The sequence below is a fragment of the Poecilia latipinna genome, unplaced genomic scaffold (assembly GCF_001443285.1).
Source record: "Poecilia latipinna isolate Pla-1442-1.1 unplaced genomic scaffold, P_latipinna-1.0 Scaffold1379, whole genome shotgun sequence".
NCBI lineage: Eukaryota > Metazoa > Chordata > Actinopteri > Cyprinodontiformes > Poeciliidae > Poecilia > Poecilia latipinna.
The window spans coordinates 14,923-31,200 of NW_015113995.1; the positions used below are offsets into that span (position 1 = coordinate 14,923).

At 39.9% G+C, this 16,278-nt stretch overlaps 1 protein-coding gene across 1 annotated transcript in view; it reads left to right on the forward strand.

Annotated features, from left to right (window-relative positions):
• The first annotated feature begins 504 nt into the window (after positions 1–504).
• The window catches only part of usp19 (ubiquitin specific peptidase 19), a 28,526-nt gene continuing 12,752 nt past the window's right edge, over positions 505–16,278 (forward strand). Inside the window, exons 1-21 of the mRNA XM_015056392.1 lie at positions 505–869; positions 3,628–4,012; positions 5,123–5,251; positions 5,359–5,495; positions 6,214–6,711; positions 7,278–7,656; positions 8,280–8,436; positions 8,524–8,595; positions 8,768–8,883; positions 9,290–9,522; positions 9,621–9,819; positions 10,714–10,847; positions 10,963–11,121; positions 11,239–11,349; positions 11,431–11,541; positions 11,639–11,740; positions 12,779–12,919; positions 13,003–13,121; positions 13,202–13,345; positions 14,573–14,949; positions 16,146–16,256. Of these exons, the coding sequence (XP_014911878.1) occupies positions 3,793–4,012; positions 5,123–5,251; positions 5,359–5,495; positions 6,214–6,711; positions 7,278–7,656; positions 8,280–8,436; positions 8,524–8,595; positions 8,768–8,883; positions 9,290–9,522; positions 9,621–9,819; positions 10,714–10,847; positions 10,963–11,121; positions 11,239–11,349; positions 11,431–11,541; positions 11,639–11,740; positions 12,779–12,919; positions 13,003–13,121; positions 13,202–13,345; positions 14,573–14,949; positions 16,146–16,256 (3,649 nt within the window). The 5' untranslated portion in view covers positions 505–869; positions 3,628–3,792. The remainder of the gene's footprint in view (positions 870–3,627; positions 4,013–5,122; positions 5,252–5,358; positions 5,496–6,213; positions 6,712–7,277; positions 7,657–8,279; positions 8,437–8,523; positions 8,596–8,767; positions 8,884–9,289; positions 9,523–9,620; positions 9,820–10,713; positions 10,848–10,962; positions 11,122–11,238; positions 11,350–11,430; positions 11,542–11,638; positions 11,741–12,778; positions 12,920–13,002; positions 13,122–13,201; positions 13,346–14,572; positions 14,950–16,145; positions 16,257–16,278) is intronic.

The following is a 16,278-nucleotide window of genomic DNA, read 5'->3' on the forward strand; positions in this document are numbered from 1 at the left end:
TGTGTAAAAAAATTGTTTTTTTGCACATTTGTAAAGAACTACCCATTGTGTCCTCTGGTTCCATAATCACATACTGCCACGTTGAAAACATTATTTGCTTTGAATGCAAGCACTCTCCTTATTAGGTGTGAGCTTTCTGAGGCCATGTTTCTGTCAACGAGCCTGCTGAGCCCGATTATTTCCACTGGGGACTTGGTTGCATAATTTAACTTAAATGGCAAATTACTGGGTATATTTGTCTTTCCCCCCCCCCCTCAACATTGAATAATTCTTTTTGTGTGTGTGTTGATCTGAAAATCTAGATGACGTTAGTTACGTTAATAAATGTATGTTATTTTTGAAGTTTACTTTGCTTTTAATTAGCAACTGAAAAATTTAATTTCGCAATGATTCTGAGACTTTTGTTACCTCTTAAGTAAACCGACTGGAGATCTCTCACGCTCGCAGGACCCCAAGTTGCCAATGAGCGAGAGAGAGAGAGAGAGAGAGAGAGACTGTATTCAGATCACGTGTGCGTGGTATTCAGGAAGTAGCGCAGACTGGCAGTCATTTCAGGTCTGGTGGGGCAGTATTATATTTTGTTTCCCACAAAGTAGGTTCTACCCGCCGAAGACAATGACACAAACGCAGTAAGTTCGATTTTGGAGATTGTGTTCTGCTTTAGTATCGGAAAAGCCGTGCTAGTTTGACAGAAATGGGTCCTGGTTAGATGTAGAACATTCTAGAAACACCGTAGACTGCGGGGGTTTGGGTCCGGGCAGAAACAGCGCAGCAGCCCGAGGCCGTGAAGAAGCTTAGCAGCAGCCGGAGAGTGCGCCAAGGAGTCGCCCGCTATTGTGAGTTCAGGCGGAACTACAACCACGTTAAAGGTAAGTAGGCCTTCAATTTCACTGTGATAGGAGAAATGAGGGTTTAAAACACCCGGAAGCTTGTTGTCACGAAATGTCAGGAAGCGTTTATTTATTGTCTGGTAGCCGTGTCAACCCTTCGTTTCAGTTACAGTTAGCATGTTGCTAATGACATTAGCCGTTGAGCCTTTCCTACTCTGCGGGTAGAAGTGCTGCGCTGCTGCATATCGGGTTTAGCGACCTCATCTATGAATTGTTTGCACTAACAGCTGCCATGGACTTGGAGAAATGATAATGATGACAATAATAATAATAATAGATCAGTACAACCTTTATAGTGAAATTATCGGAAAGGAGAAGTTAGCGCACCGGTGAATAATTACTTTGTTTACACATGTACGTTTTAGGTCTAATGACTAAATGTTGTCCATTGGGACACCGCAGTTGTGGTAGTTACATTTTTTAATAGACATGCGAGGACATTAAACGCTATTATTTTCAGGCGGCTAGCTCACCAGCTACTGAGCTGCCAATTGTAAGGGCGAGTCGTCTAATAAAGCCATTTGCATTTATGAGCAGGGTTCGTATCTCAATAAATGCGCACTAAAACGCTTTTAAATTTATGTTGCTCTATTTATTATTTACTTTTATCGTACGGTACTTGCTGAATGTTTTGTTTGGCTAGGGAAAAGAGCCTAGGTTCTTTTGTAATGGCCGTGTTCCCCTTCAGCGTTGTCATTTGAAACCTGCTCCTAATTGGCTTAAAGCACCCTAATGTTTGTATATCAAGGAGCTTCTAACTCTTTTCGCTCCAGCTTTATATACCTGAAACACTAAGTAACGTATTTCTGTACGTTTTAAAACATACATATTTCACATAAAATATTTGCTAATTCATATGACTGATATTTAAAATCCAGAAATGAATGTATTCTTCAGAGATACATTCAGTGATTAAATTATCTTTAAAAGTTGATAACGGGAGCCTCAGATATAAATCCAACACTACAAACATGATCCTTGCAAAAGTATTCCCATTTTTTAATCTAAAAAATTTGTGGTCATCGTTTGTATTCAACTTGATGCCCTTAATACCATCAAGTGCAGTCAGTTGCCCTCATATGACGCATAATTAATATCTTTTGTGTGTATTTTAATCTCAGTAAATGTCCAGAGGCTTTTTAGGTTTACAAAAAATAATCGGTGAACAAACAGCATGGTAAGATGTGCTTATGGAACAAGCAGAACAAATTAAATCTGTTATGAACATAAAGCGGAAGGTAACGGTTTAGATGTATTGCTGCATGATTCAAAATGGAAATTAAGCTTTTGAAATTAAAGTTTACACGCAACATTAAACACAGATTGAAACAATAGACACTTTATAATGAACATGCACACATAATTTCAACCAGTTTATTTGACTGGTTGAAATTACTGTGGGTAATCGCTGGATAACTTGGAGTGGTGCAGTGCTGCTCCTTTGTTGCTGTGTTTCCATTACAAATGTGTCTAATTCTTAATTTATATTCTAAGATAAAAAAAACACCACAATTTTGCAATTGCAGTGTTTCTGTTAAATAATAAATGAAATTTAAATCATGCATGAATTTTGTGTATCTTCTATACACAAAACGCATGTATAGAAGATAATGATGGAACGAGTTTTGAAAGTTCAGAGCTAATTGTTGGTCAGTCACTGTATGCCATCAGTGTGATCTACTTCATCTTTCTTCTGACTTTTTATTTTGTTTTTTAATTGTCACTGCTGCTTTAAGTCATGCTCTTGTTTCCAGGTAGCTGTCCGGTTTGGTTTCGTTTTGTTTCACATAAAACCCTCTAAGCCAGCAGTTTCTAAAAAGTTGTGAAGCTCACTTGAGGTTTTGTTAAAACAAACGTGGAGTCTAAGCTAAATGACAAAGGATCATAGTAAAATGTTTTCGCTGATGAATGTCGAGATTGAAAATACTGCAGTGTTTTTCATAGTAGCGACCGCCAGGGGACGCTGTGGGGGCTTTAGAAAGTTGGAGGGAAAATGAGGGAGAAAGAAACTCAAAAATAAAAAAATAATCTCAAATTTTTCAATCTTAAATTTTTCATCATAATTTCAATTTTGTTTTTCAGTTTTTTTTAAAATTAATATTCAAGTTAAAATCATTTATTTAAATGTTATTTCTGATGCTTGTTTTTTGATTGGCTGCCTGTCAGATTGATCAAAACACTTTGCTCCTTAAGCTAAAGCAAGCAAGACATGGAAAAGTTCCTGACAAGACAAACATAAAAAAAACATCTGGCTGCCTCACTCTGCTGCAAATAACTATAAGACCTGAGAATACAATTTAAAAAATGGATAACTAGTATAAACATTGAATGTTTTCTCATCAGGAGAGGGGATTATAATGAAAATTGTATTATCTCTTGATAAAGTCATAATATATAATCTGATAATTAAGACTTTCCACCATAGAACTCATGGCCAACTAAAATCAAAAGGTATGGGGCAACATTTATGCTAAATGAATGTAATACTCATTGGATAGTGAATAAAAAAAAAAATTCTAAAAGTTGATTTTTCTTTACATATTTTGTAGCATTGTGTGTGTTTGCAAAGGTTAATGCTCTTTAGGGTGGCCCTGATCTATGCGAGTAGAAGTTAGCTTACTATGTTTTTCTCAAGTTCTTACTATTAATTGTTCCACAGTTTGCAGACAGGATTCATATTTACATTTCTATGTTGTTGTTATTTTGCTTCAGAAATGCCCTCTGTGTTCTGCTGCAGGTTCCCACACCGCGATCAGCACCCTGATTCTGTTCTGGGAGAGTTCAGACCAGTATCGTCGCCAAGATAGCCGGGCCAGGCAGGAAGAGGCACACCTCAGATTCCGAGCCCAGCAGCGGTAGTGATTCTGGCGACGGGCGGCCGGTTAGCGCCAAGTGCCTGAAGATGGCCAGCAGCGGCGGGGACCGAGTAGCTGGTAGCGAGACGGCGGGGCGTCGTAGTGGGGCTCAGCAACGAGGAGGCGCTAGGGAAAACGGCTCAGAACAGACCAGCAGCACCAGTAAGAAGAAACAGAAGGACAAGGCCAACCAGGAGAGCAGAGAGGCCAAGAGGGCAGCAGCAGCCAATGCAGCACTGGATGGTGTTCTGGCAGAGGTCAAGAAAGGTGAGAATAAATAAAATGCTCATGCTACTGAAGTAACCAGTTTATTTGACTGGTTGAAATTACTGTGGGTAATCACTGGATAACTTTGACTGGTGCAGTGCTGCTCCTTTGTTGCTGTGTTTCCATTAGAAATGTGTCTAATTGTTTATTTATATTCTGCCAAGATAAAAAAAAAACACCACAATTTTGCAATTGCAGTGTTTCTGTTAAATAATAAATGAAATTGAAATCATGCACAAATAAGCTTGTTCATGCTATAAGTCATTTAAAATCATGGCAGCAACAGATGTCCAGAATAAAGAAAAGATCGTTCTACCACTTCCTGTTGTCCTCTTCAATGTTTTCGCCAGCAGTAACATTTGGTTGTTGATTGCATGACTCGTGATGCAAAAAAAGTGCTTCCATTGCAATTTTGCGAAATACGTCCATTTTGATGGGGCTGAAAAATGACCTCATCGTAATGCAAAAACTTAGCAAAAAATGAGTTTGTTTGTTTTGTGTGTGTGTGTGTATATATATATCTCATCTTCCAGCATTTTCAGCTGGAAGATGTTATATCAACGTGAGCTTGTAGAAAATGTGAATGCGTTACAATAATGGCTATTCTGAGGTCTGTTTTAGCTGATTCATCACTTTTGAACAGTTCAAACTGAAAATGATTCAGTGAGAAATACTATAATAGTATAAACAGTCTGATTTTTTTTTTTCTAAAATTTAAACGATGTCCATTTATGTGTGCAAAACATCTGTTTCTGTTAAACATTTTTTATAGCAAGTGCATACTTTTATAGGGATATTCACATCAGTGTTTTTATATGCAGAAATAGTTGTTTTTCCATGTGCCATTTTTATTTATTCTCCCTCTATAACATGAATGTTTTTTATTTTTTAGACCTCTGGATTGTTGCCTTTATTATGACACTAGAACAATTCCGACTTCGCAGTTCTTTAGATGTGATAAATTAATTACGACCATTTTAATGTTTGAATGTTTCAGCAGCATGTTTTCTGAACATCAGATGGTCATGTGTATTTCTGTGTACTGGTTTGAACCAGTCTGTGCTTCCAGTACAGACTGGTTCAGTTCTTTAATCTATAACCTTTTTCTAGATGTGTTTGTGGACTGGAAGCAGAACGTGAATGAAGTGACGGTCAGACTGCGCTGTGGAGACGGAGTGCAGAGGATAGAGGACATCAACACCACTTTCACCGACACACAGTGCAACGTGTCTTTCCCAGGTTGGTTTTGCTAAAACCTTAATAACTGAAACTAAGTGAAATGGATTCAGGCAGGTGTTTGTAAATATTTCTTTTGACTGTATTTTGGTTTGTCTGTAATTGTTCAGATGGGCGGCAGTGGAGCTGTCAGTTGCAGGAGGAAATCGAGGCCTCATGCAGTAAAGCACAGTACAAGGAGAAAGGTGGATTTTTGCATCTCATTTTGCACAAGAAGATTCCGTTTCACATTTGGCCGTCTCTCAAGGTGAGTCACTTTCAATGTTTTTCTTCCTCTTTCTGCTGTCTTTCAAAACACATCTGCGTTCAAACTTTAGACTGAAATATATTTTACTTTAGTATTACTAAAATTACAATATGCATCCGTCTAAAGTTGTGAGTGGGATTGCAAAACAGAGATGTGAATCTTTCAGTGTCTTTTGATTCCATTTTTAGGGTCATGATTTGACTCAAACGATTTTTAATTCAGAAACCTATTTCTCTATTCAAACAGCCTGGAGATATTGTTGAAATTATGTGACAAGATGAAAAGACAGTGTAAAGAAGTGGAACATTTATTTAATACATTTCTATAAGGTTACATGCTATGCTGCATTATGGTGGACACGTAATGCGGTATGCAGTACCGCATTACTCACAAATAAGAGTGGCAAAAACGTACAACTTCAACACATTTTACAATTGATATTTGAGCATTTTAAATCAATTTAGAATTCCCAAGACTCAGAATTGTGATTCTATATAGAATTTTTTTATGCATCTCTACTGCAAAGCAACAACAACTTTACATTTCCTTTAATGAACTTGGTGGTTTTAAATTCAGAGGCCAAAAACCCACTTAAGATGAAAGGCAACCAGAAGAAAATACATTTTTTTCTACAGTTACTTAATTTCAAAAGCTAATTGCCAAGTTCACCATGTTGGTGTTTGTTAAATGGCCTCATTTCTTTTCTCAACTCTTTCAGTCAAATAAGAAGGAAAAGGACGTGGCCCGACCAGAGTCCAGAAATGAAACCAAACCTTCCACCTTGAAGTCGTCAGAGAAAGCCAGGTTAGCTTTAGAGCAGCTGCAGCCTCGGCCTCCCTCGTCACCCGCACACAACGAGCAGAGCCGCAGCGCTGGCAGACCCGAGCGCGTTTTCAAGCGCTGCTTCAAAAACAAAGCGGGCGACAAGGTGGCCGCGGACTCGGTCCAGGTGAAAAAGGGCTCCGACGACCGCTCGGGCGCCAGCATCGTGCCAAGGGCAGCCGCAAAAGGCGAGCAGCCATCTCAGGAACACACTTTGCGGCTGCCCAACATGAGCAAAGATGCAGAAGGGGAGCCCACCTCTGTCAAATCTACTGCAGCTGATGGTAAAATTCCTCATCCCAGCTCACACAGACATGAAGACAACAGAGAAGAGAAGGAGGGAGGCAGCCAGGAATCTGGAGCCCCAGGGGCGGCTGCTGGAATCAGAGCTCAGGTGAGATGTTGCTCGTCTAAAGCCTCTGCTCAGTTTTGTTCTGAGAACCACTTATTGCTTCAAAAAGAAAGAAAATGTTTCAGATTCTCAAGTGTTTGCCCTGAGAGAAGTCTCTTGGTCAATCAGAATAATTTTTTTTATATTATTATTATTTACCAAGTTGTAAAATGTTGGCTGGAGAAATTATCTACTACAGTAAGAACCTGGAAGATTTTTTCATTTTTTTTTTTCATTTTCTTTGTTTAATCTTTTTTTGCTCAGACTTTAAAAGCCTTGTGTGGTTGGGATCTTTATCACTAAAATAAAAGGCAATTCTTCCTTTTTATTAGGGTGAAAAAATATCACTTTGTATCACTGCAGCCTGGATAAGGAAGACTTCTGGACATGCTGATATCATGTTACACCTGACTTTGGTTTAAACTGAAATTTGGTAACCTGCTTCCTTCTGGAGAAGAAAAGTAGTGAAAGAATCCATTGACTTTAGATATTCAGTCTAAAGTCAATGGCACGCTAACAGATGTCTTTTGTTGCCTCCAGAACACTAATATCCATCTTTTTGTGTGAAGGTGGTGAAGACAGACGAGTCATCAGACGTGTCTGAAACAACAATACCTGGGACTGACGGCCAGCTAACGGCTCCTGAAATCATCGATCGTTTCCAGAACCCAGCCAAATCCAACAAGAACACGGATTCTACTCCACAGATGCCGAGAGACGGAACTGACCTTGAGCTGCAGGGAAAACCCACCAAGCGCGAATCCCAGCAGGACGCATTCATATCCCAGCAGCCTGGGATAACAGAGACACTACCAGAACCGGCTGCCGGCGCAGCTCACAGGCAGAGTCAATCAGCAGGTCTAACGCCGAAGTCAAGCACTTCTGACGGAGAGGAGAAACGGGACCAGTCAAAGGAAGAGCCCACTCTGGAGATGATGCAACAGGAAGGTTGGTTACAAATAAAGAATCAATTTAAATGGAAATATTTTGAGGAAGCTGGGATTATTCTAACTCTTTAATCATTACCATTAGTTTGAGAACGTTACAAACACTCCCAGAAAACGTCCTGAGGTGCGCTTTTGGACAAAGAAAATACAACAGTGGACTAAAAAAAAAACCTAGTGTTTCTGTATAATCAAATAATCTTTTAAATAAATAATATACTGCTAAAGATTACTGATGCTTTATTATCTGAAAACGGAGTGAGTTGAATGTCATACCAACCTTCATTGTTAAACTGGACGTGAATATGAGTGGAGCAGAATGCCAGGTCCATGTTTCTGCAGTGATTTTCAAAAATAGCAACCTTGTGTCTGCCCTTGCAGTGCAAATGCCCTAAAATCTGCGTCCCCCTATTTACATCATTATTGATACTTGCAGTTTGCCATAAGGCTTTGATATTTGATATGTACAAAGTAAAGCCTGGTGGCCTGTCAGGCTTCTAATACCCTGGGGCTAAACCGTGATCACATCCTGTCCAGAAAAATGGAACTGAGGAAGCATTCTGTATTTTTTTTTGTTATTTATCACTTGTTGGTTCAGGTTTTTTATTCTATAAAAATCCCCTGCAGCCCCCGAGCCGATGGTCAACCTACCGTTGGTGAAAAATGACTCGTACGAGAAGGGCACAGACCTGATGGTGGTCAACGTTTACATGAAGGGAATCTGCAGGGAAACAGCTAGGGTCATCTTCAGAGAGCAGGACTTCACTCTCATCTTCCAGACAAGGTGGCTCACCTGAAAATGCTGCTAAAAAGCAGAAGCTTTGCCTCTTGGTTTATTAGAACCAGTGACTTATGGTTTGCTCTTTGACAGCGACGTGAACTTTCTTCGGCTTCATACAGGCTGTGGGCCAAACACGGTGTTCAAGTGGCAAGTTAAACTCAGGTAGCTGCTCTGCTCTGACTTCCTTACAGCATGAAGGAAATTGCCTAGTTGGCATTTCCAACTAATACTAACACTTTGAAACGAAGGTCTGAAAAAGTACAAGTTCTGCATGAAGTTGATGGCATAAAGGCGAGCTATTTGAAAAAGTGCGATGTGACCTCCTGTGTGTCAGGAACCTGATCCAGCCGGAGCAGTGCAGCTACTCCTTCACCCCGTCCCGCCTGGACATCACCCTGAAGAAGAGACACAGCCAGCGCTGGGGCGGCCTGGAGGCCCCGGCCTCACAAGGTCTGCTGCCAGCTTTCTATTTAGTTCTCTCAAAGACTTTAAAGAATTTAATAATTAATTTTATTTGTTCTTTCTGTTGTTTATTTTGGATATTTAAAAAGTCTTCTAGTCCCAGTGTTAAATGTTAATTAGAATTTTAAAGTTTATTGATTTTTCAGAATGTGTTGTTGCATTATTATACCTTTGCCATTATATTACTTGAAAACAGCAGTATTATTGTTTATTGTGATAACCTCTGGGCCAATTTACTGTCCAGCAAAATTTATCATGGCAGGCTTAGCTTTCTCCAGAATTGTTTTTAAGCAAAATAAATCATTTTTTAGGAAATCTGTAATTAATATTTAGCACAATTCACGGTGAGTCTGTTGGTGATCTTCTAACCACAAGCTTTGTTGTCCTGTTTAAGGTGCAGTGGGTGGTGCTAAGGTTGCTGTGCCCTCCAGCCCTGCCTGCATGGAGAAGAGCCAGCCAGGCAGCAGTCAGCACAGCCTCCCAGCCAAGGAGGAACCCCCGAGGGTCGGAGAGGAGCCCACCAAGGCGTCTCCCAGAGGAGTGGAGGAAACGGGTCTGGATACCGTAGCTCCCCGCTCAGTCTCTGAGCATGTTAACATCACCAAGGCGGAGCCCACGGTAACCACGGTGAGGGGAAAACACAACAGGTTACTCCAGCTCAAGCAAGCAACATAAACTAAGATGTGTGTGAAGATAAGTGGGGAAATGTGTGCTTGTGTTTCAAGCCTCAGCCCAAGCCTACTTGCATGGTGCAGCCCATGACGCATGCACCACCTGCTACTAACGAGTGCCACGAGGAAGAGGAGGAGAAGAAGGTGTGCCTGCCTGGATTCACAGGACTGGTTAACCTGGGCAACACCTGCTTCATGAACAGCGTCATCCAATCCCTGTCCAACACCAGAGAACTGAGGGATTACTTCCATGGTAAACACAACCAGGTTACTGCTCTGGGTGATCCATGATCATCTAACCAGGAACCAAATGGTTTATTCAACATTAACAGAATTTATCTGCATCACTTTTAGCTGTTCAAGCTTTAAAACACTAGTGATTAATGCAGAACATTAGGAGCTTGTTCTTAAGGGTAATTTACCTTGTATAGAATTAGTGGAAACTTCAAATTTGTAATTGAGTTAATTTAATTAGCTGAAATTAATTTATTGCATTTTAATTAAACTATGCAAAATAAGCAAGATTTTCAATTTAAGTACCCTTTTTGCTGCTGAATTACTCAATAAATAGATATATGAGCTCAACAAAAAAGGTATTTATTGTTTTTAATCTCTTTGGATTTTTCAATTGTCAAATAGGTGCAAAGTGTTCCAGGAAGCCCTGATCATTGATGTAACTGCTTTAGAAATGTGGACACTGACATTAGCGTTGGGGACGTCTGTGCTGTTGCTACATGTTTAGCATTGAGATGCTAATTTAGGCTTGAATAGTTTAGCTGATAAGCTAACGCCTTTCAGCACAACTTGAGCTCAACGACAGTCTTTTTCAGCATCCCACCAGATACTTTTTTTGAAGCAGAACTGAACCAAGAGAAGTGGCTTTATTGTCCATTGATGTTTGCAGATGTCACTTGTGCTTCAAATTTATGGGTGTGCTAGAAACATGCGATTACAAAGGTTCCAATTTGAGACTTTTCTATGTTTAAATTGCGTTAAAATTAACACATTAAAATCCATCTAATTAATTAATCAAAATTAAGATGTTAAATCTTGGCCCTCTGAACCGTCTGAAGCTTTACTATGAGGTACTGATGTTTTCCTGTCTTGGTTAAAACCTCCTGATCTCTGAGTTTTCCCTCCCTGTCAGACCGAGCATTTGAATCCGAGATCAACTGCAGTAATCCACTGGGAACCGGAGGCAGGCTGGCCATCGGCTTTGCCGTTCTGCTCAGGGCTCTGTGGAAAGGGACTCATCATGCCTTCCAACCATCAAAATTAAAGGTGTTTTAATTAAGCGGGATTTTTCTAACTTGCTTGGAATATTTCTTCCATTTCTCTCACACAATCCTTTTCACGAGTCTCGTCTGAACTCCTGCGTTCCCTTCTGATCTCGCAGGCGATCGTGGCCAGTAAGGCCAGCCAGTTCACAGGTTATGCTCAGCACGATGCGCAGGAGTTCATGGCGTTCCTCCTGGACGGACTCCACGAGGATCTGAACCGGATCCAGAACAAACCCTACACCGAGACGGTCGACTCTGACGGACGGCTTGATGAGGTGGGCTGGTTGTGAAAAATTGGCCCCATGGGAGATTTACTTATTTTTTTTCTATTAAGCAAAACCAAGTTAAAGTTTGCTTTCAACTGATTGTTTCTTTTTTTCCTGTTGTTGCAGGTGGTGGCAGAGGAGGCATGGCAGCGGCACAAGATGAGAAACGACTCGTTTATCGTGGATCTGTTCCAAGGCCAGTTTAAATCCAAGCTAGTGTGCCCCACATGCTCCAAGGTAACATTCAGCTCCACTAAAACGTGGAATGACAGTCCTGGCTTCACCCCGTCTCAATCTCCCTACTATTTCTTTTTACAGGTCTCCATCACCTTTGACCCCTTCCTGTACCTCCCAGTCCCTTTGCCACAAAAACAAAAAGTGCTCTCCGTTTTCTACTTTGCTAAAGAACCTCATAAAAAACCAATCAAGGTGAAATGGTCATTTGTTCTCTCTTCTCCTGGTTTCCTGACATGACCATTTGCACTTTGACCCCCCCTTTAACACACTTTTCCACTGTGTGTCGTAGTTTCTGGTTAGCGTGAGCAAGGAGAACTCCAGCACTGCTGAGGTTCTGGAATCCATCTCCAGGAGTGTGAGAGTCAAATCTGAGAACCTCAGATTGGCGGAGGTTAGTTTTTTTTTTTTGTTGTTGTTGTTGTTTTTTTTTCTGTATATTTTTATTCTTAACATTTGTTTATGCACATAATTTTGACCAATGTTTTGCAGAAATACAAGCCAAGTTTACAGATTCTTGCATTTTTTGCACAGAATTGTTTATTGCAAATTTTCCACACAAATGACCCAAAATATTTAGTTGAAGTGATGCTATTCCCCACCTGCAAGTGGCAGTAATTATTTTTACTGCAGTGCTGCCTCATCCTTACTTGATCTCAAGTTAGTTTGTGATCAATACAGCAAGTAACAAAAATCCAACTTTAAGTTTAAATAATAAAATGTTTGTGTCCAAATCTATGCGCTTCTCTTCTTTTTCTTCATCTTGATCATCTAAAAATGAAGATTTTCAGATGGGCTTAAAGAGAAAAAGATAGCAAAATTCCTAAGAAATATTTCTAAAATAGCACCTCAAAATATTTGAGGTGCTATTTTAGGAATTATTTTTTTGGAATTATTTTTTTGGAATTATTTTTGATTGCAAAAAAAAAAAAAAAAAAAAAAAACCGCTTGTGAAATCCTGGAGGAACTGAATAAATCTGATTCTTATGTAAATGCAGAAAACAGAATAATTCAGTAATTAAGCAATAATTAGTGCCAACTACAGTAAAAACAGCCATTGAATACAATCAATAATGGAACAGAAATGGCTGCGATTTTCACGTTGATAGATTTTTATTTATTTTTTTTAGCTGCAGATGCATCTTTTGTTCCAAATAATCAAGCGATCACTAAAGGAATGCTGCTATTAGATTTTAGGCTACAAAATGTTTTTCTTAATTAAACAATGATTCAATTGTTTGTTTTTCATCTTTTAATACATTTCTAATATTGTATAGAATAAGCTCAAATAGGTACGTGGAAAATTAGCAAGTTATTCAAATATTTTTTATCCAATTAATTATCAGAATAATGAGTGTACTAAAATGACCATAATATGACAAATGCTTAAGTTTTACTGATGGGAGTCCTTGTTCTACTTCCTCTCTGCCAGGTGGCGAAAAATCGCTTCCAGCGAATCTTCCTGCCGTCCCATTCTCTGGACACCGTGTCACCGTCTGATATGTTGTTCTGCTTCGAGGTGCTTTCCAAAGATCTGGCCAAAGAACGAGTGGTGCTGCTCAGAGTGCAGCAGGTAATAAAGAAAACTCTTTTGTTGTTCTGCCCGTTAGCTGAGGTGCAACGATCCAATCTGAACGGCTCCGTTTTGCCTTCCAGAAACTCCAGGTGCCCAGCATCCCCATCTCAAAGTGCGCTGCCTGCCTGAAACCTCCGGTGTCCGAGGAAGACAAACTGAAGCGGTGCACCCGCTGCTACCGAGTGGGCTACTGCAATCAGTGAGCATCATGGGATATTTCAGAGCCGAACTGTGAATGTCTCCAGCTTTGACTGTATTTTCTCTCTTCTGTCCCCCCAGACATTGTCAGAGAACTCACTGGCCCAGTCACAAGAGTCTATGTCGCCCCAACTCTGAGAACGTAGGCCTGCCCTTCCTCGTTAGCGTCCCAGAGTCCCGCCTGTCCTACGCCCGCCTCGCCCAGCTGCTGGAGGGTTACTCCAGGTAATCACACCACCTCAGCTGCTCACCTGTTTGATTCATTTTGACTTCCTCTGCCAGTCATTTTTATATTAAACTTACCCTAAGAAAAACAGGAGTTCTGTTTTTGTTGGGAATAAAACAATATTAGATTAGATCATCAGTGTTTGAAAGAGTTTGCTTTGAGATTATATTAATAGAATGAATCAAGATGCAGATCAAAGGGGCAGTACTTGGTTTAGCTTTACGTCCCGTTATAATGTTATTCGGTCATCAAAAACATACTTGGAGTTTTGCCTTGATTCTTTCATGCATGTTTGACAAATCCTTTAATCTCCATGGTAACCATTCAGCTATTCACAAAGCCTGGTTGAACCAAGTGCAGCCTTCAAGGCGCAGCTCCTCCTGAGAGCTGCAGTTTCCAAGCTTCTGCCTCACAAGCACCCCTTCTGTGCTCTGCTCCTTCAGACTAGCCAGCAGCAATTAGCAAACATCTGGTGGAACTTCTTAGCTCATAGGAGCTACTTCTCAGTGAAGTTCTAGTAAAAAATGTTTAGTGTTAATAAAGGATCGACACAATGACTTTCAAAAAAGCAGGAGTTTTTAAAGAGACAGAGGACCAATTTAAAGGTGTTAAATTATAAAGTCAAATTTCTTGTAAAAGTTATATTTCATATATATAGATAGATAGCATTTTATAACAATTGAAGGTTACATGGTTACTTAATTGTGCTATAAAGTGGCACTATGTGCCTGGGAAAGATATAATGCTGCCCCGTTTAAGGATTTGTGATTAACATTCTAAAAGGAATTTTAATTCATGTCGGTTATTATCCACTATGGGATTATCATAAGTGATGCCTCTAAATGGCAAATTGAAATCCTAATCTGAGGCTCTTTTTATGCTTTCTTTTTTTTTTTTTTCTTCCAGGAGTTGGCATTAATAGATTTTGCTATGCTTAGAAACATTCATGGCTTTTAAATCATAACAGCTGTGAAACAATAGAAGATGAACCCAGTTGTACTTTTATAGTTTACATGAATTCTGCTGCTGTGGTGGTGAAGTTCCAGGTTTCAGCAGTTAAATTACTGCAAAATATCTGAAATCAAAACCATTTTGTAGATGTGTTGCATAAATGGCAAAACTCAGAATCTGTACCATCACATCAGCTAAAGAAGCAAATGACTGTGTGAATCCTGATGAAAGCAACTGATCTGTAACTAAAACCTGGCATTTCTCCGTCCCTGCAGGTTTTCTGTGAACGTATTCCAACCCCCATTCCAGTCAGGCAGAACGTCTCCTGAAACACCCCAGTCCCGGTTAGACGTACCGCCAATGGCGCTCGGCTCTCCTGATGGTGCTGGAGCCGGAGACGAGGCCAAGGGGGCAGGCGGTGATGTACAGGTTGGTGATGCTGACTTGGAGAGCCCCTCTCTGCCACCTGAGCTCCAGGGGGAATGCAGCCAGGCGTCGGCAATCCATTCCGAGGCGTCGGGTTCCTTCTCCCTCTCCAGCACCCGGACTAAAGACTCTGGGTTTTCTGAGTCCGTTTCCTCCACTTCCTGCTGCTCTCTGGATCCTCAGGCTGAGAAAGAGACAACATGTGAGAAAGCGGTGCGGCCAGAAGGTAAAAACCAACAAAAAGTCTTTCTTTATATTTTACATCAGGCATCACTAAATGGCGGGCCTCGGTCCGAATCAGGGCTGAGTGATGGCTCTGGTCTGAACTCGCCTCCAACCTGATTAATTCACAAAATGAGATTGTTTTCATGGAGCATCTGTTCCATCAGGAAACAAGCAAAGATGCCACTTTTTGTTTTCTGAAGACACTGACCAGTTTTATTTATTTATTTATTTATTTATTTTTTTTTTTTGTTTTTGGTTGTTTTTCACAGGTTAATTTTGTGATACCTCTTTAATTTGAGCACTTTATTCATTGTTTAGTAATGGTGTTGACTTTTTTACTTGAAGTCTAAGTCTTCAATTCTGTGGGCTTGGACCTTTTCACATTAACAGAAAAGGGGTATTGGACTCTGTTAGCACTTTTAAGATGTATTTTATTCTGAGGTTTCTGTCTTAGTCCAGAAGGCCTTAAATGTATTTATTTCAGGCTACTTTTAAATATGGTAAGATGCTGAATGTTTACTATAAAGTGCAAATTAATAGTTAATATGTGGACATACCGGTAGGAAATGCCAGTTGACAGAAACTATTGTAAAAAGTATTTTCTACTTCAGTCATACCTTCTGTGAGTTGTATTGTATGACGTAACATTAGGGCCAGGCTGCAAGAAGTTTTGTATATTTAAGAGAATATAGTCAAAATATTAGCAGAAGAACAGTTAGAAAATTAAAAGGAAAAATGTCATTTTTATGAAAAAAAAACCCCAGCATAGAGATCTGATGTGATCTCGGTCCTGTTGATAATTTGATGCTTCTGTTTTAAAAGATTTAGTTTGTCAATTATATATTATCTGTAAAACCTAAACTACTGTATAACTTCACAAAATCCTCAACGTTCATTTTAATTTTTTATTTTTCATGTTGGAGATTTCATAAAATTACTTCATTCTCCTAATATTATGACTATTTTTGTAATATTATGACTTTATTCTCATAAATTCAAAGTCCAAATCAATAGAAGATGGCCGCCCTGGGCATGCTGACATCACTCTGTACTATGAAAACCCAAGGACTGCATTGGTGGAAAAAAAGAAATCCTGATTTTTCCAAAATTTAAATCTGCCAAAATTCAATAATTTAATAAAATAGATTTATCGACCAGCACTAACAGAGATTCTTCTTCTTTGGTTTTGGTCTGCAGCTGCAGTAACAGGGTACCAGCAGCCAAGCGAGGCAGCGTCGGGTCATGCCAGTCAGTTCTACATCGGTCTGCTGGACTCGAACAACAAGGAGCAAAGGCTGGATGAGAAAGGTACAAGAACGATTATTGGTTC